The sequence below is a fragment of the Narcine bancroftii genome, chromosome 2 (genome assembly GCF_036971445.1).
Source record: "Narcine bancroftii isolate sNarBan1 chromosome 2, sNarBan1.hap1, whole genome shotgun sequence".
NCBI lineage: Eukaryota > Metazoa > Chordata > Chondrichthyes > Torpediniformes > Narcinidae > Narcine > Narcine bancroftii.
This window is the reverse complement of record NC_091470.1, coordinates 275414298-275441431: the sequence shown is the minus strand read 5'-3', so window position 1 is coordinate 275441431 and position 27134 is coordinate 275414298. Positions and strand designations below refer to the sequence as shown.

Here is a 27134-nt window from a genome sequence, read left to right as displayed (position 1 = left end):
GGAGCCATCCTTTCGCCTCAGACCTGGTCTGAGAAGTTCCATGCTTACACATCACACCCACGTGTAAAAAATCCACTGCACTAACTCACACATTCTCACACCCACTATTTACTCATCAACATATTTCAAGGATCCTTTTATTGACACACAATCAGGCAAACAAAGGGTTGCCATGCACAATGCCTACACCCCTAACAATAGGAGAAAGAATCAAAAGAAAGTTACTGAGTGCCCGTGGATTCTCCTCCACTGCTCCTTCAGCCTCCGCAGCTACATAGACTCCAGTTCAAACCACCGGCAACTCAAACCTCTGATACAATCAGAAATCTTTTAGTGCCCAAGGCCCTCAGGAGCCCTTCTTGCCCTCAGCACTCTCTGAAATCCTGCTTCCAATACCTGGTTCCAATGAATCAGTCACCCACAGCCTACATGGGACCTTCAGCTGCTGAGACACTTGCTGGTCCGCTGCCATGGTCACCTTCCCTGTAGGGTCATCTCCTACACTTCTCAACGGAGGTAGGGGGGAGGGAATGTTCTCCCCCGCTTCTGGTGCTGTTATGTGACCAATTGGATAATTGCAAATATGATGATACTTTCCAAATATAGGGCCAAGGAGAGATGGGATAATTGTCCAGTTGAGGTGCAAAGCATAGCCAGGTCCATCACAAGCTCCAACCTCCCATCCACTGCAGATATCTATGTGAGGTGGTGCCTCAATAAGGCAGCAACATCATGAAGGACCCCCATCACCCTGGTCACAACATCTTCTCACTGCTACCCTTGGGCAGAAGCCTGAAGACCAGCATCTCTAGGTTCAAGAACAGTTTCTTTCCCACAGCTATCAGGCTCTTGAATATCCCCTTGTAACACTAATCAGGGACCGCTCCGACATCACAAAATGACTGTTTGCCCTATTGCAAAGTTCCTTTTGTTTGGACCAGGATAACTGTGAATATTATCCTTAATATTTATTATCTATCTATATTTGTAGCTCTTTTATCTCTTTTACTAATTTAGTTGCTTTTTGCGGTGTTTATTTTACAAATTGCCCATTCAGCTGCAGTCAGTCAGAATTTTGGTGCATCATTTTGTATAATGTGTATGACAATAAACAATGTTATCATCGTTATGGGACAAGAGGGAAATAATGAAAAATCTTAAATTCTACAGCCTAAAAAGCCCCAACTATCCACTAATCCTGCAGAAGAGGTTGTACTCTGGGGCCCACAGAGTTCAGGCCCCATAATGTGAAGAGAAGAGAGGTAAAGATGCTCAAGGTGTCTGAATGCAACCATCCACCATCCACTCTCAAACAGTCTCCACCATTTTATAGCTTTCCTCACAGCTGACTGATGAGATAGATGTAGAGAAGTTGCCTTCAGATTACTGAGTGGTCAGGCTTCTGGCTGATTGTGTAACTGGGTATTTAGGTATGTGAGTCTCTGGGGCCTAAGTGATGTTTCTGAGTTGGTAGTGACTGGGTCTTTATATGATTGGGCACGTGGGCAGTTGGTGCCTGGGCAGAAGGGTGCCAAGTGGAAGGGATGCCTGGAGTTAGGGTAACTGGCTGTGACTCAGGGGCACGTGCTGCTCTTAAATGTTTTCAGTCGACATTCTGTCACTGCTTGCTTCGCTGAACAGGAAGGGAAGTATTTTATCTGGTCTGTCGAGGTGTCCTCTCAACTCAAGGTCAGTATGTTTTGGTTTACTACCAGTGTGGACGTGTGAATGAGCATTCCAGGGAAACAAGTAAGTGATGACTGACATTTGCACAGGGTCTGTGGTATTGGTTGGTGTTTGCATGTCCCCATCATTCATGAATGGATGAATGTCATACTGCAGGGCCAATGGAAGTTTTTCCAATTCAAAGAAACCTTTATTAGAATGCCTTTCAGAATACTGTGTCAGCTTTATAAATTTGATTTTGTTTAACGATACAACACAGTCGAAGGCCCTTCTGGCCATGAAACCTGTGCCACCCAATTTACACCCCCAGTACGTTTCGATTGGTGGGTGGAAACCAGGGAAAACCTTTGCATGTCGTGGGGAGAATGTACAAACTCCTTACAGACAGTGCTGGATTCTACTGTAGAGGTATTATGCCATCCCAATGAGGTATCATTACTACTCACTGTTGTAATTATGGCAATTGGAGTTTACTCAGCAAAGCTCCCACAAATAATGTAATAATGGAGAGAGTTTCTGCTTTGATGATGTGGGTAGAGAGATGTCTCCAAGATACCTGGGAGAACTCGCTGAGTGTAGGACTTTGAGGGGAGATGGATGGCTTAAACATCTCATTCAAAATATCAAAGGGAGATTGTAAGGATATTTTTAAAACACCTGCATTTGGAAGAAAAGGTTGGTTTTCAAGAAGGCAAGTTTACCTTTTAGAGTTGCATTGTTTTGCAAATCATACTTTGGAAAAAGGCAACTATATGTAAGGGTCAGTTAGTTCCCAACAATCAAGTTAAGTGCCCTGTGTGGGTTCCTTGTTTTGGTCACCGTGCTGCAGGAAAGGTATTGTCAAGCTGGAGAGGGGGCAGAGATGATTTATGAGGATGTTGCCAGGATTCGGGAACCTGAGCAACAAGGAGAGGTTGAGCAGGCTGGAGCTTTATTCCTTGGAGAACAGGAGGATGAGGGTTGATCACATGGAGGTGAACACAATCATGAGAGGAATAAATCAGGTGAACACAGAGAATTTTTTGTCCAGAGCAGGGGAATCAGTAACCAGAGGTCATAGGTTTAAGGTGAGTGGGGAAAGATTTAACAGGAACCTGAGGGGAAACTTTTTGTTTACACAGAGGGTGGTGGGTGTATGGAACGAGTTGCTGGAGGAGGTTGTTGAGGCAGGTACTATCGCAATGTTCAAGAACAAATTGGACATATACTTGGACAGGATGGGCTTAGAGCAGTGGTTTTCAAACTGCCCCCCTAAACTCACATTCCACCTTAAGCAATCCCTATACCATAAGTGCTCTATAAGGGATTGTTTAAAGTAGTATGTGAATGGAAAAAAAAGTTTGAAAACCACTATTTTAATCGTACCTCATTGACTCGTTATGTGCATGGTTTCATAACTCCAAAGGAAATGGACCAATGACAATTTTTCTCAAGCAAAATATTTCAGGAACAATTGAGTCTAGAGCAATGGTTCTCTGCCTTCCCTTCCCACTTACTTGGGGAAAATGCAGGCAGTGTCTACAAACACAGACTTGTGTGGGTGGGACATTTTGGTTGACTTGGGCAGTTTGATCGAAGGTCCTGTTTCCATGCTGTATGGCGCTGTGACTAACATTGCTCTGGGAACTTTCCCTAGTTCTTCTAAGATGCTTTTTGTCAAAATTATCGTACATTTCTGCAGTCCAAGGAATAGTGTCTATTTCTGGATGTGAGCTGTGGCATTTCCTTAAATTTATTAACCAATATATTGATCAAGTATGGCACTGTGGTTAACACTCTCTAATCATCAATTCAAACCTCCTCTACTGACTGGAGTCCACCTTCTCATCTCAGGTTTCTGGAGTAGTACTGGGATCACAGTTCACTGTTGGAAATGGTAACTGACCCCTCTGTCATTTTGCTCTGTTAACCATATAACCATATAACAGTTTACAGCACGGAAACAGGCTATATCGCCCCTTCGAGTCCACGCTGGTTCACTTGAACAACTCCACTAGTTCCCTCCTCCCACTCTCCGCCCATAACCCTCCAACCCCCTCATATCCACGTACACATCCAACCTTCTCTTAAATGACAGAAAGGTCCCTGCCGCAACTATCGCCTCTGGAAGATCATTCCATTCTGCCACATCCTCTAACATTTCTTCTAAAGTTTTGCCCCCTTACCCTTAACTTATGCCCTCTTGTTCCAATCTCCCCTGCCCTCAGGGAAAAGAATGTACTCACATCTAGTCTATCTATTCCCTTCATAATTTTAAATACCTCTATCAAATCCCCTCTCAACTGCCTACATTCCAATGAATAAAGTCCCAGTCTCCTTAATCTTTCTCTGTACTCTAGATCTTGTAAGCCAGGCAACATCTTTGTAAATCTTCTCTGCACCTTTTCCACCTTATCTATATCCTTCCTATAATTTGGAGACCAGAACTGAGCACAGTACTCCAAATCTGGCCTCACCAATGCCTTAAACAGCCGCAGCATCACTTCCCAGTTCCTATACTCTATACTATGATTTATGAAGGCCAGCATACCATATGCCTTCTTAACCACCCTGTCTACATGGGAATCCACCTTCAAGGAACTCTGTACCATAACTCCAAGATCCTTCTGTTCCTCTGCATACTTAAATGCTCTCCCCTTAACTCCATATGTCTTATTTTGGTTATTTTTTCTGAAATGCACCACCTCGCACTTGTCTACATTAAATTCCATCTGCTATCTTTCAGCCCACTTTTCCCAAACAAACCAAATCCTTCTGTAATCCAAGAAAACCTTTCTCACTATCCACTACTACCCCTATTTTCGTATCGTTTGCATATTTGCTTACCCAGTGAACCACCCCCTCCTCCAGATTATTAATATAAATGATAAACAACAGGGGACCTAGCACTGACCCCTGAGGCACCCCACTTGTCACAGGCTTCCAACCTGACAGACAGTTGTCTCTCTGCTGTCTATCTTCCAGCCACCTCTGAACCCATCTCACTATCTCCCTATTAATCCCTAGTGACTGAACCTTCCTTACTAACCTTACATGAGAATAAAAGGGGAGTTCTGTCCAGTATCCCGTGGAATGACAGCACTCTTGATCAACTTACTCGAATCAGATTGTTTGTTGTTGATGAGGCTGCTGTTTGTGGGATCTTGCTGAATTGGCTGTGGCATTGCTTGTGTTAGAATAAGGGGAAAAACCACGAGGGATTTTTTTAAAATTAATTGTTTGCATCATTACATGAAAAAAAATGAATAAAACATTAATCAAATATCCATTACAAATGATACAAAAAATATTTTTATACTTTTCTCCCCATCCCCCCTCTCACCCAAAGGAAGAAACACCTACCATTTAATATATAATAATATTAGCATAGACAATCATTAATTGTTATTAAAAATTACTAATTAAGAGGAGTGGATAAGATAGATAGGTGGATGGAAAATTATCCATAAAATCCATCTATTGTTTCCAAATATTATAAAAAATTTCAACTTGATTCCTTAAACTATACGTAATTTTTTCCAAAGGTATACAATTTTGCATCTCATTATACCATCTATTTAATAACACTTCTCTATCATCTTTCCATGACATCACTTATACATTTCTTTGCAGTTGTTATTGCAGTAATTATATTCTTGGATCCTTTGGTATCTTTATTTTCATAATTTGCCCTAATAATCAACTCAGTTCATTCTAAAACCTTTCCACTTTTTCACAAGACCACACTGAATGTAAAAAAAAGTCCTTATTTCTTTTGCACATTGAAAACACTTATTTGAATAATTAGGATTAATTAGGATTAAGTCCATTTAACTTATTGAACCATTTGATATCTAAAACTTACTGTATTCGCAACCTTTTCATAACATAATTTTGACCATATCTCCTCCTGAATTTGTATATTTAAATCTTTCTCCCATTGGATTTTTGATTTATATAAATCTTTTTTCTTTACAGTCTCTTGTAATTTTATATTAGTAATAAATTTCTTAACAACAAATGTATCTGTTATTATATCTACAAATTGACTTTGTTTAGGGAGCCTCAAACCTGCTCCCAGTCTCTTTTTCAAATACATTTTTAATTGATAATATGCAAAACATATATATTATATTTATCTTTTAATTGATCAAAAGTTAAGAAAAAAGATCCTAAGAAACAATCTTTTATTCTCTGTATATCAATGACCAAATAAAGAATTGTTCAAAGTTAAAGGAAGAAGTTGATTTTGTTTTAACAACATTTTTGGACATTGATAATTTTTAATTCCTCTCTCTGTATGAATTCTATTCCATATGTTTAAAATATGTTTCAATACAGAAAAATCTTTAGTTCCTTTAAAAAACTCCCTATTTCATTTATACAAAATTAACTCCAGATTAGTTTCACCAATTTTATTCATTTCTATTTGAATCCAAGCTGGTTTTTCATCCCATTCATAACAGGAGGACAAAAACCTCAATTGAGCTGCTTTAAAATAATTCTTAAAATTTGGTCGTCTTAGTCCACCCTGATCAGATTTCCACATTAATTTTTCTAAACCAATTCTTGACATCTTACCTTTCCAAACAAATTCACGCATTATTTTATTCAAGTTTTGAAAGAAACATTCTGGTACTTGAATGGGCAATGATTGAAACAAATATTGTATTCTTGGAAAAATATTCCTTTTAATACAATTCACTCATCCTATTAATGTTATTGGTAAATCTGTCCATCTTTTCAAATCCTCTTCCAATTTTTTTAACAATGGGAAATAATTTAGTTTAAACAAATTATGTATATTTCTATTAATTTTAATTCCTAAATATTTGATTGCTTCATTTTGCCATTTAAATTTTGTCAATCTTTCACATTGAGAGTAATTCATATCCACCATGGGCGTTACTTCACTTTTATCAACATTCACTTTATAACCCGATACTAACCCATAACCATGAGAGATGTTGATGGCTGAACTGAGTTGGTATGGCCACTCCTTGTGCTGTGACCTCTGTACAACTCTCTCCCATTTATATTGCTTCAAACCCACCAATCTGCCTCATCAATCAGCTGGACCACAGCAGTCCTGCCTGGTCTCCAACTACTCACCCTTGTTTCCTCTTCCTCAACTCTCCAGTCCAACACAAACCTATTCCAGTCTCAAAAGGCCAACAGCTCCCCGCAAAATTCCTTGCCTTCTGGGAAAAGGGAGCCACATCTCCATTCTCTGCAGGATGGGGAATTAGTTCCTGACATTATCCCAAAATGGACTAGCTTTCAGTTCCACTCGCCACCACCCAACCCTTGGGAACCACCTACTAAGGAGACGGGAGATCCTGATTGTAACTCAGGCAAGGCGAAATTTCATTCGAGAATGAGGAGCTGGTGGGGTGTGGGTAACTCAGACTCTGGAGTTGGGATGCTGTTGCTCCAATTTGTGCTAGGACAGATGGTTGAAAATGTTAAGAGTCTGATCCTGTGGCTGCTGAGGCTCTGTACCTCTGACTTCCAGCCAGGAAACACTCTGGTTAGACTGTGACCAACAAGACCTTACGTACTTTCTACATGGTGGGGGGGCACTAACTGACCTCCAGAACTCAGAATGACCCCCTGTAATCCATAGGGAATGTCTTGCAGTAATCCACTAGGAATGTCTTCCTGTCACGCTCTGGGAATGTCCTTCTGAAACCACTGGGAATGGCCCTCCTGTCATCTCCTGGGAATTACTTTCTGAAACCACTGGGAATGGCCCTCCTGTCATCTCCTGGGAATGTCCTTCCCAAACCACTGGGAATATCCTCCTACATTCCCTGGAACGCCCTTCCGAAATGACTGGGAATGCTGGAAGGGTGTCCTAACTTTAGTGCTTAATTTAGGCCTAATTTACTCCTGAGAGGCATCTGACATTTCCCATTGAAGTCGCGTAAACTGCTGTTAATTTTAAACACATTATGGAACATTAAATTCAGCAGTTAGGGGATCTGTTGAGAGTTTGTGCCTTGAAATAATTTGGTGTACGTAGGATCAGCTATCTAAGCATACACTAAAATGAAAATGTGTTTTCTTTTAACTGAAATATTTACAAAGGTTTCACCATCAAAGCAGGATTTTTCCAGCACTTTGCCTGGCCGCTAAGGTCTTTTGATCGTTAAGCATTGGTTCTCGGCAAGGTGTCAAAGATCCAAAGACAGTGTGAGAGAGGGTAGGGAGGGTCATTCCTCATCCTGACCTGAGGGTATCTGATCCTTACCATGCTGCTGAGGTCGGAGCTCACTGTGCCTTTTGACTGCAGAATTTCCTTATGCTATTCTTCAGAATACACAGTGGTAGTGGCTTAGTGAGTGGACATGTTATTGCCTTTGAAGGAGAAGACTTACTTTTCCCAAAACTGCAGTGTACAGTTCTGGTCTCCTTACTTGAGAAAGGATAGACTGGCTTTGGAAGTGGTGTATAAGAAGTTCACCAGGTTGATTCTGGCGATAAGGGATTTAGCCTGGGATTATACTCATGGGAATTCAGATGAAGGAGGATGAATCTTATAGAAAACAATAAAATTATGAAAGGGGTGGATAAGATAGAGGCAGGAAAGTTATTTTCATTCATTGGTGAGACTGAAACTAGGGTACAGAGCCTCAAGAGTTGGGGAGAAAAGATTTAGGATGGAGATGAGGAGGAGCTGGTTTTCCCAGAGAGTACTGAATTTGTGGAATTATCTGCCCAAGGAAGCAATGGAGGCTGCCTCATTAAATCTATTTATAGCACAGTTAGATCGATTTTTTCATAGTTGGAGAACTAAGGGTTATGGGGAAAAGGCAGGTAGGTGGAGCTGAATCCACAGCCAGATCAGCCATGATCAACTTGAATGGTGGAGCAGGGTTGATGGCTGGAAGGCCGATTCCTGCTCCTATTTCTTATGTTCTTATACATTCTCTTCATATTTTTTCCACTGGTGATTCTCCCAGATTTATTGCCTTGTTGGGTGTTATTTTTTAACAATGCTTGTTCCATGAAATGCGACTCACTGTGACTGAGCTTCCAACGTGGAAATAAAGAAAAACACAGGGCTCCTATGCAAACATCCAGTGAGCTGTAGAAATGTGACTCTGAGACATACCACACATTAGAATCAACCCCAAATGATTTGTTTTCTGCAAATCAGCAATGATGTCATTTTTCTGATGGCTATTCTAACCATCTTTCCCAACACAGAAAGGGCAACTGGCATGGGAACAGGTGACCTCGACTTGGAAAGTCCGTGATGACTCAAGCAATTGTGGCCAAAACTTGATCTGGCATCCCACTGTAAACACCTTGCCCAGTTTCTCACGCTGCAATCTCCCATAGGCCGAAAAACCCCACACCTCTCCAACTTTCTGTGGATCATTCACACTTCCAATTCCCCTCAGCTAACACCAAGTCTTCAACTGCCTGGGTGAGCTCTGAAATCTCCTCCCTAACCTCTCCAGCTGTTGCCCTGAGCATTCCTTGCAACCTATCTTCTCAATCAAACATTTAGTCTCCTTGAACAGTAATATTTGTTCTGCAAGTGTCAGGCAGCAAGAGGAGGAAAATCTTAGAGCATCACACTAACCATAATGTGCTAAATGTTCTGAGTTTGTTGTGATAGCTCAGTTTAAGGAAGATAGTTAATCTGTGGGACTATATCAAGTGGGTGGCACAGTTAGTGTAGCAGTTAGTGCACCTCTGTAACAGCGCCAGCAACCCAAGTTCAAAATTTGTACTGCCTGTAAGGCATTTGTCTGTTCCTCTCATGAACTGGGTGAAATTTTTCTGGGCACTCCACATTCCTCCCATTTTCCAAAAACGTACATGGTTGTAGTTGGTGTACTTGGGCAGTGTGGGCATATGGGATGGAGGACCTGTTACTGTGCTGGATCTCTAAATTAAAGGATTGATGCTGATTTTAGTAACATATAATGCACAAGGAAGCAAAGGATCATGCTCCACGATTTCAACCACTGCCATCTAAATTGCACCTTAAATAGCGAATCACAGAATGCACAACTGAGTGACATCACAAGAGATTTAACAACCAAAGAATGTTTCAGCGGAGAACTTAAAGTATATTCATTGGGCTACCGAATGAGTGTTGCACGGTCAATTCAATTCTCCTCCCCTGACCTCCCAGGTAAAAGTGAATAGTCAGGGAAGAACTGGGGAGTCTATCTACGTCAATGAGCAGACCCTAACCATCCTTGCTGTGTGCGCATGGGCTACGGTGTTTCTCCTCCCCTGACCTCCCAGGTAAAAGTGAATGGTCAGGGAAGAACTGGGGAGTCTATCTATGTCATTGAGCAGACCCTAACCATCCTTGCTGTGTGCGCATGGGCTACGGTGTTTCTCCTCCCCTGACCTCCCAGGTAAAAGTGAATGGTCAGGAAAGAACTGGGGAATCTATCTACGTCAATGAGCAGACCCAAACCATCCTTGCTGTGTGCACATGGGCTACAGTGTTTCCTATGTCACAGCAATAGGATATGACCTTTGGAATGCTCTAAAAGGAATGTGAAAGGAAGATGAAGTGTCAGTGGTTGTGAGTTCGTAAAAGAGAGGATTGTTGGAATTAAAGCTGAAGCCCAGTGCCTGCATTGAAGAAGGTATGAAATAGGAGTAGGATTCGGCCATCTGGCCTATCGACCCTGCCCCGCCATTCAGTAATATCATGGCTGATCTGGCCCTAGGCCAAACTCCACTGACCCACCTGTTCCCCATAACTCTTAAATCCCCTGCTATGCAAAATTCTACCGATGTCTTAAATATATTTACTGAGGCAGATTCTATTGCTGCCTTGGGTAGAGAATTCCATGGATGAAGTGTAACAGAGTAACGATTGTAGTCTGGACCAGCACAAAGTCAAGTGTCAAAAGGCTCCTGAACTAGGGTTGATTCTGCAGTGAAAGTGAACAGGGTACATAACAGTCCTGTTGATCCGACTTACATTATGCAGACACCTGGCAAAAATAAATCCTGGCACAAGACATGAAACTTTGCCGACTTCCTGGCAAATGATTTGTCCTACTGCTTTGTATCAATCCGTGACACCAGGACCTTGCAGCCAGGTCTGGTCTTGCTCTGCACAGGGCCAGAGAAGGGCATCGGAAATACAGAGAGACCATGAGGCTACAAACCTCTGATCTTCAAAGGATCTGCTGTGTAGTCGTCACATAATGACTGTACTGAACACGATTTATTCCCCAATCAACCGAGAAATGTATTATTTTCAACAGACGCTGACCCTTCATTTCCCCTGGAGCTAAAATATTCAGTTTAGTTTGATTCGCATGCACATTCTATTTTATTCTGCTTTTGCAAATTTTCTTGGTTAGAAGGTGGTCATCCTAAGCCAGTGGAGTAAACAAGAGAAAATACAGATGCTGGAGTCTAGTGCAGTACCCAAAAGTGCAAGAGAAACTCAGCAGGTCATACAGCATCCATGGCTAGCCTGACAAAGGGCTCAGGCCTGAAATGTTGGTCACCCTTTACTTCCTGTGGATGCTGCGCTAAGTTTCTTCAGAACTTCTATGTATTCCCCTCAAGCAGAAGGCAAGTCACATTAGCAGCAATTGTGCTCTAAGATACAATAACAGAATATACAATCAAACATGACACAACAATTGTGAAAAGCCCTTGCACTGTATATTTTTTTTATTGTCAATGAAGTCTATTTGATATTTAAGCAAAAGGACACTGAGTGCCACATCACGACTACAGTTGGCATTCCTTCAGACTATGCAGGAGAGTCAGCCGAGCAGTTGGCGCTAGGCATCCTGGAGCCAATCCACACCCACTGTCTTGTGGATGGCAGTGTCTGTCTTCACAGGGACAGGGACGGTGGGTGGGCAGTGGTCATTGTGTTGAGCATGAGTAGGCCCAGAGCTGCCAGGGAGGGAGCACATCTCAGTAACACTTTCGGGATGTTGGAGCAGCTGGCCAAACCTAAAGTCCTTCAGATCAACCACATCTGGAATCCAGACCCGACTCAGGTCTGATCAGTCGCCACTCTGATACTAGGCTTCCCAATCACAATCTCCCTTGGTTTGGTCTTCTGTGGGCTTATGGGAAATATCTCTCTGCCTTGAAATCCAAGTGAAAAGTTGACTATGTGGCCCACCCCAAAGTGTTGGGCCTGTCAGCCTCCTATGGGCTCGGAATTATCCGTATCAGCTTTCACCTCTTTCTCCTCTTAAGGTCATTGCTGCACCTCCTTGAATATCAGAATCCTACTCTACCGCACAGTGCATGCTGTCTGCAAACTGCTCCGCAGTCCACGCTACTCTTGAACCCACCACCTATGCCACCCAGAAGGATGAGGGCAGCAGGCACAGGGGAGCACCACCACCTGCAGGTTCCACTCCATGTCAGGCACCATCCTGACTTGGAAATACATCGCTGTTCCTTCATCCTCACTGGGTCTAAACCCAGCAAGCAATCGGTCCTGTTCTGTCTTAGAATAAACTGGAGTCTTCTCACCACTCTCTCATCTGATGTGCCCAGTACATTTGTTATTGCAGTCCCTCATCTGGTGCCATGTTTTCACTTGCCAGGTCACTGGTGGTAAACTCTGTGTGTGCGGGGAAGGTCTTTCTGAAGGACTAACTGTGGTATTTTTACAGCAGTTCACAAAATTCACTGGCTGTTGAAGGAAATGCCATCTCTCAAAGGAGTTTAGTGTTGTCAGTTCAGCACTCACGAGGCCCCAGGATCTGATAACGTGACCTTCCTAAATGCTTTCATTGACCCACAAGCAGCTTGAGTTGTTACAGAGTCCAAGCTAGACAATAAATACCCGAAGTGGCTGCAACCTTGGTTTGCCTTGACCGGCGCTTTTATTGGGCTCTTTGTGGCTGGGACTTTCTGGGTGGACTTCCCCTCTCCTACCCTCCTCCTGCCCTAGTTCCACTCCCTATATTCATTTCCCACCTTCACTCTCTCCTGACCCTCTCCCTCCCTCCCCATTCCATGCCCTATCTATCCATCGTCATTCTTTCCATTCCCCATCTACTCACTCCCAACCCTCACATTCACCCCTGCCTCACAGCCTCATACTCTCCCACTCTCCACACTCCCCATCCACTCACCATCCCAATCCCCTCAACCACCATGATGGCCTGCTCTCCTCTATCCCACCTCCATCTCTTCCACCTCCCTCTCTACACCTCCCCTCATCTCTCCCTCTCCATCTCCCCACCTCCCCCTCTCCACCCTCCCTCTCTCTCCTCTCCACCTCCCTCTCTCTCTACACCTCCAACCTTCTCTCTCTCTCACCTCTCCACCTCCCTCTTTCTCTCTCTACACCTCCCACCTCCCTCTCTACACCCCCATGTCACTCTCTCCACTTTCCCACCTACCTCTCTCACCTTCCCACCTCCCTCTCTCTACACCTCCCCACCTCCCTGTCTCCCTCTCTACACCTCCTTGTCTCAACCTCCTCACCTCCCTCTCTCTGCATCTCCCCACCTCCCTCTTTCTACCTACCCACCTTTCTCTCTACACCTCCCCAACCTCCCTCTCCAACTCATTCCCTCTTCTTTAGCAACCTGTGCTTCAATGATATAATGTCAGATCTTGGCCTATCCCACACACCTGTGATATTATTTCAGTACAAATTTTTGTTGATGGATATTTCCCCAAGACCACGGGAAAGCAAAGGGCAGTGTGGCATCGCTCTTGGAAGCCCACTCTCTCTGGGCAGTTTGCTTTAGCAGAGTCTAATTCATGGTGCTGCTCAGAATGCAAGGTTCCAGTATGAGGCGATGTTAATCAATCCAGAGGCAACTTCCCTTGGGAACCTACTTCAGATCAGTGGTGTATGGCTGACTTGAATCGGCACCCACACTGAGTAACACCTCTTCTTGTGAGAGCTGCTGACTGATATGCCCGTCTTTCTGTCGCTGTTGTAAACGTCCACTATTTTCTTTTTGAATTGCAACAGCTCAAGCTAGCCTCCAGCAGCTTCCTGGAATTGGAAGAATGGAGAGGTCATAACCTCCACACTGGGCTTTCCACACCTTTGCCTGTTGTTGACGATAAGCTCCCTGTCCGGCTGTTTATGTATGAATGTACTGCCTCGTTGCTGGGTTCACTTCACCAGCCTGTCTCCTGTGGATGAGCTTCCTCCAACCCCACACCTCCTCCTCTTTCTCCTCAAGCCCGGAATCCAGCTGAGAGGGACACAGACCAAACACAGGCAAACCAGGGCTGCGTGGTTGGCATGGAGGAGATGGGCAAAGAGCCTGCTTCTAACTCCCTGATCAAGGCAATGGGTGTGGGGGTGGGGGGGAGGGGAAAGGTGGAGGACAAAAGAGGGAGGAGAGGGAAGAAGGAGGGGAGGGGAGAAGGAAAAGAGATGAGGGAGGAGGTGGAAGAAGGATAAGGGAAGGGATCAGGTCAACTTTGTAATATTTTTGTCCCTGCAGCAGCAGACATGCCAGTAACAAGCCCAGCCTGGCTCAGAGAAGGCCCACCTCTGCCTCACCTTCCACTCCAGTGACGCAAGTTATGAGAAGATTGTATTGGCTGCAGTCCTGTTGTCAGCGCTGAGGTAATGAAGCACATTAAGGAGGAGAGGTCACAAGGTAAAGTAGGGGATTGGAGCAGTGGTGGTGATTGAGTGTAGGGGGAGCGCATGCTGGCAATAAATAGATAATGACCAATAGATATAGAATACAAGGACATGTAGTTCATAGCATTCAAACCAGCAGAACATCAGCTCAAACTGGTGGGGTTTGATTCTGTCAGAGTGAAGCGTTGTGGGTTCATGACCCCTGTGGATACCTGCTGCTCCAGTGCTGAACTGTGGGATCGTGGTTCTGCCTGAGGTAATATGTCACAAGCAATACCAGACCAAAGCCAAGCCTACCCAGGGCACAAGATCAAAGAAGAGCAAGGGGCTACTCCCTATGTCTCGGCCATGAACCTTCCTCATATGTGTGAAACACCCAGGGACACTTAGACTGCTTCTCTTGTTTCAGAGCTGTCACGTCCCCAGAACCGGACCCGGTGTGGTAACAGAACATGCTGCTTTACCCTGTCCGGGTGAGAGCACAGCTTCATCAGCACCTTGTTAATTGAAGAAAGCATCTCACGCTAAAAGCTAAGCCTGCCTTGAACTCAGGGATACTGACTTGCAAAAATAAAAGGCCACCTTTGGTTTAAAATTTGCTGGAACTTCGTAAAATTTATTTTCCCTTTGAGGAAGCTGACAAAATTATTAATGTTGGAAATTTGAGAATAAAATCCAGAAGTGCACAAAATGCACTGAGGTTTGAAGGAACCCTGACAAGATGTGGTCCTTGCAAAAACACTCTACATTATGCCTATGATTCTTGTAACCAGTCAGAAAATGAAACTGTTTTCCACAGTGGAAAGTTGCTCATTGACTTGAATCAGGTCAACTAAAACAGAACTGTGCCAACATTGAGTGTAATTTCACTGTCCCACTAGTATTTTGTTACATCTACAAGAAGATAATATATTAAGTGTTTTCAGAATTATGCTTGTTCAAAAACTTTGCAATCCCAGAACTGTTAACTCTGTCACTAGACAGACTTTTCCTTTCATTTAATTAACGGAGTGTTTCTTGGCAAACCCCTGGAGGAGGTCCCAATGAGAACATTGTTCCCTCATACTGGTCTTTTTGTACCGAGCAGTCAAAATGTTGACATTGCAAGATACATGAGACAGACAGGGTCAAATGTAGAAGTGACATCTTCCAATTACTTTGCAGATTTATAATGAAGCAGAATTGGCCAAGGCATTTAGAAAGCAAAAGAAAAATCACAACTCGACAGCGTGGATAACAAATAAAAATCTCCTTTTCCCTCAAACAGTCAACCTTTTGAGCCTGACCTAATGTTCTGGGAGATCTTGCCTAATCTTTCACTCAACTCCAATTTCCTACTTTTTCCCTGCATTCCTTTTGGTGTTGTGGGTAATAGAAATCACGGAATCTGAGGAGATTTGCAGAATGTGGACATGACTAGAAGTTTGCAGCCATGGTGAAAGCTAGGATAGGGTAGGAGGAGAGAAGGCTAAGGGGATATTTAAATGAGGGGTACAAAAATTGAGAGGCACAGATATCATAAATATTTTTATTTCCCTGAGCAAAACTGTTAATAACTGATGGGAAGTCCATCAGTCCCTCTGCAACTGGATCCTTGACTTCCTTATCGGCCAATCAGTACAGATCGGCAACATGGTCTCCTCATTGACCATCAACATAGGGACACCCCAAGATTGCGTTCTTAGTCTCTGCTCTCTTCCCCATACTCCCATGACTGTGCAGTCAAATTTGGCTCCAACTCAATCTAAATTCCCTGATGACACCACTGTTGTTGACTGAAAACAGGAAATGGTATCAGGATACAAGATGGAAATAGAGAACCTGATTGGGTGGTGCCTGAAAAACAATCTTGCTCTCGACCTCACAAAGACCAAGGAACTTATTGTGAACCTTAGAAGAAGAGGACAAGGGGCTATGGACCTTGATGGCACAGCATGGGAGAATGTCAGAACTTACAAGTTCCTGGAGCCAGCGCAGCGCACTGAGGCAACTATGAAGAAGGCACATCATCACCTTTATTTTTTTAAGGTCTTGAGGAGATTTGGCATGTTGTTGAATATTCTATCGAACTTCTGCAGGCACACTGTGGAAAATATGCTGACTGGTTGCATCACAGCCTGGTTTGGAAACTCAATGCTCAGGAACGCAGCAAGCGGCGGAATGTGGCAAACCTAGCTAAGTCCACCATGAGCATCAACCTCCTGTCCATTGAAGACAACTATGTGAGGAGTTTCCTGAAGAAAGCAGCCATCATCATAAAGGACCCCCCAGCACTCTGGTCACAACCTCTTCTCACTGCTACGTTTGGGCAGAAGGTACAGAAATCTGAAGAGCAGGTTGAAGGACAGCTTTTTTCCCAACAGCTATTAGGACCTTGAACCTCCCCATACTCCCCTAATCCTGACCATAAACTACCCAAAAACACCAAAAGATCAGTCTGTATTAATAACATTTTTTGCACTATTGGCCAAAGGTGAATTACTATTATTTTCTTTCTTATTTCTTTTTTTATTAAGCATCTTTATTTTTATTTGTGCATTTTGATTATTCTTAATACATGTCAGTGCTTTACATAACTGGGAAGCTGGAATAAGTGATACTTTGATTGCATCTGTATGTTGTATGACTGAACATGACAATTCACTCTCATATGTTCAAAGGAGACAAAAGTCAGAGGTCAGGGAAATAATTTGTTGAAGAATTAGTGTGATGAGAATGTGGAACTCATTTCCTACAAAATTGTGATTGAGACAAAAACCTCACCATATAATCAGTACTTAGAACCATCCTTAAATAGCAGAGTTACAGGACAGTGGAATCACATTGGGTTGGGTTTGTTTTAACAAAGACAGCAGTGTTAGCATAGCAGTCACATAACATAATTACAGCGTCCCACGTTCAAATGCGCCACCTTCTGTAATGAGTTTGCATGTTCTCCCTGTGTCTGCGTGGGTTTTCCCCGGGCGCTCCAGTTTCCTTCCACACTCCAAAGGCATTCGGAGTTTGTAGGTTATTTGGTCACATCGATTTATTTGGGAACCATGGTCTCGTTGGCTGGAAGAACTGTGATCATGCTGTATCACTAAATTAAAAACTAAAAATTAAAATTAAAAGTATTGACGCAAGTGTCTGAATGGGCCTCTTTCTGGGTCATAAATATTTGATGATTCTCAGAGCCTGCAATTGGCCCGGTGTCAATGGCTATTTGCAGAAATAACACATGGCACTCTACTTGGGTGGAAGTACTCCCTAACATGGGTGATGAAATCTTTGGATCTAATCACTAGTTTTTGTTCTCCCCACACACACCAACTCCCATCCTCACCTCCAAAGGTTCAACGGCAGCATGACCAGACAGTCTTTGGCAACTTGAGGGTGTCAGATAATGCTTTAGGTGTCGTGGCTGTATAATTAGTCCAAAGGGGAAGGGTTTGCACAGTATTGACCCACCTTCAAGTGGCCATTGTCCTGCCTCACAGAAAGGTCCCTGACTGGCCCAGTTGGTCACTAATATGGCAAAGCAGCGGATCCCAATCATCTGGACCATGTGCCATGGCTACATGAGGGAATTCCCATGGCAGCAGCAGCTTCTGGGAAATTACTTGGGGGTGCTGGCTGTTCGAAGCCCCGACAGGTGGCATCAAACAACACTTCCTGAAGTTTTGATGAGAATACCTGAGCTGCTTCCTGGCTGAGATCATTCCTCTCAGTAAATAGGTCAATGCTCACTCGCAAAACAGAGCTCCAGTCAGTCTTTGAAAACTATATCATGTAAATTTACCTCATCAACATGCGTCACACGATCCCAGGAACAACACACCACACAGTTGCCAGAGGTTTTCAGAAATCCTCTTTATAATATACACGTGCAGAGAATACAGTTAATTTTACAAAGCTGCCTACAAACAACACAACAAATGCAAACCTCCTTCAGTGTTTTATCAACAACCTTGGTTGCCAGTGGAGAGCAGTGTAGGAGCTGATCAATGAATGACCCAAGGTCAGAGGAGTTCCTCAGGGCAATCCTAACATTGTGTTGAGAGAGTAGTTGGCCAATGCCAGCAACCTCCCTTGCCTCAACTTACCCACCTGCCATGGCTGGCACCCTAATTGGGCGGCATAGTAGTTACCACAATGGTATTAAAGCGCCAGTACCTGGGTTCAAATCCTGTACTGTCTGAAAGGAGCTTGTATGTTCTCCCCGTGTCTGCATGGGTTTCCTCAAGGTGTTCCAGTTTCCTCCCATGTTCCAAAAGTAAGTACAGGGTTTGTAGGTTAATTGGTGCATTTGGGTAGAATGAGCTTGTGGGCTGGAAGGGCCTGTTACCATGCTGAATGACTAAATTTTAAAAATTAAATCCCCCAACTCTTTTGTTCCAAAACATACAGATTCTGTTCTTCTTGTGGAGCAGTTTATCATGAGGCAAAAAGACAAAGTTCTGGAAATACCCATGAGGCCAGGAAGCATCATCGGAAAGGACTCTCCTATCATGGATGCTGCCTACCCTGTTTCCAGCATGCTCTGTTTTTATTTTGGTTGACTAGTGATACCCTATCAATAATGCTAAAAGACTGCTTGGTTAAGGGTGGCGGCGAGTGCAAAGCCGGAGGCATCACTCTCCACCTGGAATGGGGTGGATTCGTCCACGGCATGCATCGTGGCCTTGGTGATGTCTCCTTTGATGCGGGTGAAGGCCACCTGAGCTTCCACCGACAGGGGGAAACAGGTGGCTTTTACCAGGGTCCAGGCCTTGCCCTGTTCAAAGAGGGGAACGTGGCCTTGAGCCCGTGCTGGTCCACCATCCGGTCCATTTCTCTCTGAAAGTCAGAGACACCATTGGTGACTCAGAAGGGGACCTGTAGGAAGTGGTAGAGGTGGCCAACCTCCTTGAATGCAGTGTACTGGTGGTCCTCTGGCCAGATGGGAAGCTGGTGGTATGCTGGAGAAAACCCAGTACTGAGCAATATGGTTCACCATATTGGCAATGCGGGGGAGGGGTATGCATCCACCCTTGTGAAACGGTTGATGGTTTGACTGTAATCGAACACCATGGGGAGTTTTTCTCCGATTTTGAACACCATGACCTGGGCCCTCCAGGGGCTAGTGCTCAGTTCAATGACCCCCTGTGGCCAGAAGCCAGAATGTCCTGTCCCCAGTGCTGTATTGCCTGCTCTTGGTAGCAACGGACTTACACTCAGGGGTGAGATTGGCGAACGGGGTGGGGGGAGAGGTACCTGGAGGGTGGACAGCCTGGAGATGGGACGTGGTGGATGGGTTGTGGTATCCCGCTTGGTCATATGCAGCAGGGAAGGTGGGTGGTTTAAAAATTGATGTTTGTGGACTGTGAAGGAGGAATGGGACCTGTCGAATTCCATAGTGATGCTCTTGAGGTGGCACTGGAAGTCCAACCCCAGTATTACAGGTGAGCAGAGCTGTGGTATTACTACCAGTTTAAAGTTTTCATAGGTTGTGCCGTGTACAGTCAGTGTCACCATACAGTAGCTACAAATCTCTGCCGACTCGGACCTGGAGGCCATGGAGATTTTGCAATTCACTGGACTCACTGCGAGAGAGTAGTCCTGCGTATGTCGGGAATCACAAAACTATCGAATAGACAGTTAATCAATGAGATGACCATTTACCTCGACCTCCATCATCGATGGATTGGTGGGGGCTGTCCTGGTCGAGTACAATCGATGTCAGTACCCAGTCATTGTTGAAGTCGCTGTCCAATTCAAACTGGTAAGATAGTGCCTGTGACCCAGGCTGGTGAAATGTTGGCCTCCATGATGCACACGCGGTGTTGTTGTTCGGGGTCAGAAGTGGCACTGGCCAAGATGGCAGCCCCCTTTGTCCGCATGCAGTGCTGTCGTTCAGGAGGGGAAGTGATGCTAGAGTGACGATGGCCAAGATGGTGCCAGCCCCCACAGTTAGGGAGAGGGGAAGGCCTGAACTGACAGACTGGTATAGTGTTGCTTCTTCCCACATCCTGAGCACACCGCTTTCTTGGGGATTGCTTCTGGGGATGTTTCTGTTGGCCGCAGAAGTAGAACTTTGGGTACTCAATGGCCGTGGCAGCAGAGGTGAAGTTGGGGCATCCCTGCATGGAGGTGGCCTGGGACCCCATGTCCCAAGATGGCAGTGCCTGCATTCTCCACAAGGTGGCCGTTTTGTCGGAAGAGAATGAGTCCGTATTCTGGAGGGCTTCATCTAACATTTTGGGCACTTCAAAGGCCCTCTGCAAGGTCAGTTTGTCCAGTTCCAGCAGCCACTGGTGGATATATTCTGATTGGATATCTGCTACACTGGTGTCCTGATGAGTTCATCTACGTAGACTTCAGCAGTAATGTCCCTGCAGCCGCAGGCTTGCCTGAGTTCGCGCAGGACCCAAAAGTATTTCTCGCGAGGCTCACTGGGTTGTTGTTTGCAGATGGCCAGGAGATGTTTGGCGTATATCTCATTCGTCCTGGGCCTATACTGGCTTTGGAGCTAGTTCATGGCCTCCTCTTATGTCGTGCAGCCCCTGATGATCGCCTAGGGGCGGTGGCCAACCCATGATCGAAGCAGTTGTACTTGTTGTCGTCGGAACCCACGATTGGAGCGGAAGCATGTAGAAAGTCGTTAAAGCAGAATAGCCAGAGTTCGAATCAGTCAGGGGCTTCGGGCAATTGTGGATCAAAGACTAGCTTATCTGGCTTCAGTAACTTGTCCATTGCAGTAAAAATGTTATGGTAATAAAATTGATACACTATCAATAATGTCAAAGACGTTACTTCATGACAGGCTTTTATTACCATAAGACTGATACATGCTACTATTGCTGGCTCAATTCCAGGATTTGTACTGAGGGAGGGACTCGAGCGAAATGGCCTTTATTGTGGAATTTCAGGGGAGGAGTTACAGGGAGGAGGCAGGCCAGCCTTACACAGGGAAACAGTACTAATGACATAACAGCATCACTGTGGTATCACCACAACTAACATCTGTGTTTTTTGGTTATTTATCATATGTCGCCAGGCCACTGGTCTGAGTGCTACTGGTACCATGTAATCCAGAACTATGGTCGGCAACTAAACTGGCTTCCCCACCAGGCTTGCCTGGTGCAAAGGGTGGCTAGACACCCTGCAGGATGGAAAACAAGACCTGTCAAAGGGCAGACGAATCCTCTCATAGGGTCAATGGCCATCTAGCAAACACGTGCCCTGAAGCGTGGAAAGGGCATCCCCTGTATTGAAGCTTGATCTAACTGTATTCACAGCAGCAGAGCTTCCCCCAGCTGTCTTGGACCTCACCGTGCCATTGGATCTGGGAGGGGATGTCAAGAGAGAGGGTCTGGATCTGTGCAACTCCCTACTTACCTAAAATCCATTCACACACATGCTGTTCCTTTCTGAGGAGTGGGGTATTCTCATATCAAATCCCACAAACTGACTGAAAGGAACCATCATCATCCTATGGGATGGGCAGCCAGAACCATGTGCCTGTCTTTGGGTGAGACAAGGAGGTGGAAAAGCAAGCAATTGGAGTGATTTGGAGAAGTCTCATTTTAGAAACAACTGCAGTTATTTAAAAACTGCTCATTAACACTCCACAAAAACTGCAAGAAGCTCAAATCTCTCCAGGATATGGAAGCTTGCTCACTCAGTATCACCACCACCTGAATCTTTACCCTTCTCTCCACCATGAGTTCCAATGTGTATCGTCAGCAATAGGTCCCCAGATCATTTGGGGTCCTCTTTAACACAGGATGGTTCCATTCTTTGATAGAGCACCTCCTTTCAGATGAGTGAGGAGGTACATCAATTTTCACTCCACATTCTACATTCTGCAAGCTTTATCCCACAGACTATAACCATATTGTTATACCCAAGTCTGCCACTTTGCTGAGAATCAAACCAATGACCCCAAGCTATAGTTAGTAATATCACTGAACAATTAAAACAGAATGAAGCTCACATTAAAAATGGACACAGAATAAAATTTAGACTTCACTTTGATTGGCTGCATTTACCCCCACAGATTTCTTTAAAAATAGAAAGCTGGACAAAAGCATCCTCTGGAATTTTGCCAGCTGAATGATGTTGAATGAAAGCTGCGTACGGAGCCTGCAGTGCAATGACTGCCATGTGCAGTGCTAGGAGGTGAACCAGACCTCGAGGAACCACTGAAATAAACTCAACGCTTGGCAGCTACAGATGAAGAAAACACAGGAAGAACTCAGTGGGTCAGGTAGCATCTGTGTAAAGCAAAGGTCAGCGCCATTTTCATGATTCCAATGAAGGGTGTTCAGCCCAAAGTGTCGACTTAACCTTTACTTTACATGGATGCTGCCTGACTTGACATGGATAGAGCATAGAACACTACAGCACAGTACAGGCCCTTCTGCCCTCAATGTTGTGCTGATCCATATATTCCTTTTTTTAAAAAAATTCTTCCCACGCTATAACCCTCTATTTTTCTTCCCATCTCTTAAATACCCCTAATGATTCAGTCCCACCACTATCCCTGGCAATGCATTTCAGGCACACACAACTCTGTGTAAAAAAACTTACCCCTGATGTCTCCCCTAGACTTTCCTCACTTCAAGAGAGAATGTAAGGAAACATAAAGGGTTGTGGGTTTGAGGGAGGGAAGGATTAGATTGTTGTGGAGAAGGATTACATAGGCCAGCACAACATTGTGCGCTGAAGGGTCTAAACTGTGCTGTAATGTTCTATGTTCCATAAAAGGATGGACAAGGCATCTTGTTCCCAATCCCTGAACCTGGCTTTTCCAATCGAAGATTTAGGCATTTGCTCCCAGAAGCTCCAATTTCTCCTGGCAGTGGACCTGTGATGTCATCAAGCGATGGTGTCAGTTTTGGAGCTGAGACCGCAGCAGTTCACAACATAACAATGATTTGAATGAGGGGACCGAATGTAATATATCCTTGTTGTTGATAATGCTAAACTGGACGATGGTGTGGGTTGTAAAGGATATGGAAAGATTCAAGCTTCTTGTTTTGACATGTAATAAACAGAAAATGTAATATTGAACAACATGAAATTTCCTTCAGTCGGCCTAAGGCAGACAAAGAGTCACCATTAGTATTGCCCAGAGGGGAACAGGCAAAGATATAAAATATAAAATGCATAAAGCTGTGGGTACCCAGTTTGGCAGGAAAAAAATTGATGAAAAAAAAAGAAGCAATACACAAGTATGCCAGAGAAACTCAGAAGGTCACACTGCATCCATTGGAAGTAAAGGGTAACAACGTTTCGGACCTGAGCCCTTGCAGACTGGGGGGTCATTTCGTTGAGCACCTTCACTCTGTCTGCTGTAACAGCAACGGCCTCCCAGTGGCCAACCATTTTAATTCCACACATTATTGCCCCACGAACATGTCTGTCCACAGCCTCTTGTGCTAACAAACTGAGGCCACCTGCAAAATGGAGAAATAATGCATAATATACTGTTTCGGCAGTCTCCAACCAGTCAGCATTAACATCAACTTCTCCAATTTCTATTATGCCCCACCCCTGGACTCTCTCTTTCGCTACTCCTCCGTCTACTTTCCTCCGACTCTCCACTCCTTCCCTTCCTTCTATCAGAGCTACCCCTGTTTAGTCCTCTGCCCTCTCCCCATCACAGCAGTTTATTCTACCCTCCTACCTGTATTCAGCAATTGCCTCTGACCTGTCATCCTGCGCTCCTCCTCCTGCCCCATCTTTTTATCCAGGCGCCCACCTGCTTTATCCGTATTCCTGACAAAGGGCTCAGACCTGAAACTTCAGAGACCTTTCACCTCCGCTGGATGCTGTATAACCTGTGGAGTTTCTCCAGTATGTTTGTGTATTGCACGACCCCAGAATCTGCAGATTTTCTTGTTTAACTGAAAACAAAGTAGAGCATTTTTTTAAGCGTGCAAGATTGAAAGATGATGGTTTTCAGAGGGTCCTGGGATAGCATTGGCAAGTCGTGGGAGCAAGCAGCTAAAAACGCAGGTGACAGGCTAGCCTTCTAAGAAGGTCCATGTGCACCTTGCTCCAGTTCTGAAAAACCCTGGTGAAACCATGGCAGATTTGGTCTCCCTAAATGAGGAAGGATGATTGGTGAGAGAGGGAGTGTAGCAAAGATTCACTGGGTTGATTCCTGCTGCCAGGTGTTTGTCTTTTGACAAGAGATGAAGCAGGCTGAGCCAATCTTCTTGAGTTGGGAAGAATGAGAGGTAATCTCATGCAAAATTCTTACAATTCTCTTTCTTTACAGATGTGGCTCTATCTTTCCCTTTCATTTTGCTTCTTCTTTTATTCCAACTGTTAGTTCTTTAAAGTCATTGTTACCTTGACAGCTCTGGTTACCATCCCACACCCTCCTCCTCCCACTGGACTCAGATCTGCCTAGTCTAACCCTGCCTTTCCCTTGCCAAGTCCCTTGTAGTCTCCTTGCACCAACCCTCTCCCCCCACACCCTGACACCCTCTCCTCCCAACATCCACCAAGGGGACCTGTCTGCCTGTTCCGTGAGGGGCAGTAAGAAGGTCATAGCCCCAAATGTTTGGCACCTGTGCATTAGTCCATCTGTGAAGGGGTCCACTGTTGTTGGAGACAAGGTGAGGATGGGTCCAGAGAAGGGCTCATACACTGAGGCCAGAATCGTCCACCGTTTCAGGTCCTTGGAAAGGGAGAGAGAGGAATGTATGTGGGAAGCCGGGATTGACCTGATCCATCTCTGGGCTGGTGATGGCCTTCAGATTCTGCAGAGCTCTTCAAAAGCCCGAAGGGCGTATCATCATGGTCACACTGCGGAGAGAGTAACTCGGACCCTTGAAGTAATGCCACTTAATTCCATTCAGCTTGCCCAGCTTCTGTCCCGCCGAGTAATAGATTCCGTTCAGATTGGACGGTCCACAGGCGTCAAACCACCAGCCTAGATGAGCAGAGAGGGGGAAAGTGAGTACAGCCAGAGGGAACACTGCCCCTCTTCCCTCTTCTAGTCGGTCCTGGCCTTGGGTACAACTCTCCAATTACCATACTCCCCTCAACTTGTCCTGGCACTTAGTTCCCCAGTTCCAATTTAACCTGCTCCAATCACTTTTCCCATCATTGTGTCCAAGACCACAGTTTGACTGCCTGTGCTCTCCAAGTGGACCATCACCCCATAGAACATAGAATGTTACAGCATAGTACAGGCCCACCCTATCCACAGCAATCCTATATCACTCCCATAACCCTCTATTTTTCTTACATCCATGTGGCTATCTAGGAGTCTTTTGAATGTCCCTGCTGCACCAGTCTCCACCACTACCCTCAGCAATGCATTCCAGGCACACACTGTGTAAAAAACCTACCTCCAATGTCTCCCTTAAAATTTCCTCCACTCACCTTAAACAGATGTCCTCTGGTATTTGCTATTCTTGCCCTGGTCAAAGGGTGCTGGCTGTCCACTCTGTCTAAGCCCCTCATAATCTTGGGAGTAGAGTCATAGAATCTCAGAGCATGAAAAAAAACCCTTTGCCCAACTTTCCAACATTGACGAAAATGTTGCATCCATACCAGTCCCTCCTGCCTGCGTTTGGGTGATATCCCTCAAAACCCATCATATCCGTGTATCCATCTTAATGTTTCTTAGATGTTGCAATAGTATCTTCCTCAGCAGCCTCTTCTGGCAGGCAGTTCCATACATCCACCACCTTCTGTGTAAAAACATTACTCCTTATGTTCCTGTCTGTCCTCACTTTCTGATGTTCTGGTTACTGATTCCCCCACTCTAGGCAAAAGACTCTCTGCGTTCATCTTATCTATTCTTCTCATGTCTATCTCTATGAGATCACCCCTCATCCATCCATGCAATAAAGCCCTTCAACCTCTCCCTGTAACTCAGGTCCCGAGTCCTTCGCTGCACCCCTTCCAGTTTGATTACATTTTGCCTATTGCACAGAGGCCCAACACAGCACCTTTAGAACCTCTGAGATAAGCCTGAGGATTAACGCACCCCTCCCCAAAAACAGCAGCCATTCACTTACCCCCCGTCAACATCTGGGCACACTTGCAGATGCAGTTATCATGATCCAGGTCCTTGGTGCTGAAGCTGGCTCCATGTAACACCAAGCTGCTCTGCCTCCCTGCAGTGCCACTGAACCCCTTCAGGAAAAGCCTGGAGTGGGGGGGGGGGGGTAGAAGGGGAACAGGGGCAGATTGGAAGGAGTCAGAATTATTGTCAGTGACCCACTTAAAGTACAGAATGCAATGTATCACTAGCAGACTGAGAAATCAAACTGCAGTTTATGCTAGTAAAAACACAAAGGTGGTGAAACTCAGCAGGTCAAACAGGGTACTTTATATACCAAAGATAAAGATACATAACCAACGTTTCAGGCTTGAGCCCGCCATCAAAAGGTATGAGCAAAATATAGGGAGCCTGTCTACATTTTGCTCACACAGGTTAACAGAGCTAGGACTTTTCTCTTTAGAGTGAAGGATGTGAGGTAACTTAATAGAGGTCTACAAGGTCATGAGAGACATCGATTGGGTAGACATCCAGAACCTTTTTCCTTGGTCGGCAATAACAAATACGAGAAGACATCGGGACATACCATATACACATAATAAAAATGCTTTTAAAGCTTTATACTTTCTGGTATGTGGTGGATCCCATAGGAAGTCACCGATCTTCTTACCGACAGACTGGTCCAGGGCACTGACAAGATGGTAATAACGAGTGGCAGGTGTCCAATTCGATTTTGCGAAGGTGAAATTGTGCTTCAGCCTGTGGGAACCACAGTTCAGGCTCAGCTGTCCAGAAAGGTGGTAACTTCACAGCAATGGCTGCAGAGTCCATGTTTGTCCAAACTACTACATTTTGATGGGTTGGGAGACCGCCCCTTCAGAACTAATGGAAGAA

General features: G+C 44.8%; 1 protein-coding gene and 1 long non-coding RNA gene across 5 annotated transcripts in view; one reads left to right on the top strand and one right to left on the bottom strand.

The window, feature by feature from the left end:
- The first annotated feature begins 9725 nt into the window (after window positions 1-9725).
- Window positions 9726-14825, top strand: LOC138752686 (uncharacterized). 4 transcript variants are annotated; one of them, XR_011350839.1, is made up of 4 exons: window positions 9726-9817; window positions 11016-11232; window positions 14106-14230; window positions 14661-14825. It is a non-coding gene; the product is annotated as an uncharacterized lncRNA (long non-coding RNA). The 4 variants fall into 4 exon arrangements; XR_011350838.1 differs by lacking the exon at window positions 9726-9817 and adding an exon at window positions 9828-10049; XR_011350836.1 differs by lacking the exon at window positions 11016-11232.
- Window positions 14826-24742: 9917 nt separating this feature from the next.
- The window catches only part of LOC138752685 (angiopoietin-1-like), a 169158-nt gene continuing 166766 nt past the window's right edge, over window positions 24743-27134 (bottom strand). The window contains exons 8-9 of the mRNA XM_069915406.1: window positions 26257-26387; window positions 24743-25160 (exon numbers count right to left, since the gene is read on the bottom strand). Of these exons, the coding sequence (XP_069771507.1) occupies window positions 25000-25160; window positions 26257-26387 (292 nt within the window). The 3' untranslated portion in view covers window positions 24743-24999. The remainder of the gene's footprint in view (window positions 25161-26256; window positions 26388-27134) is intronic.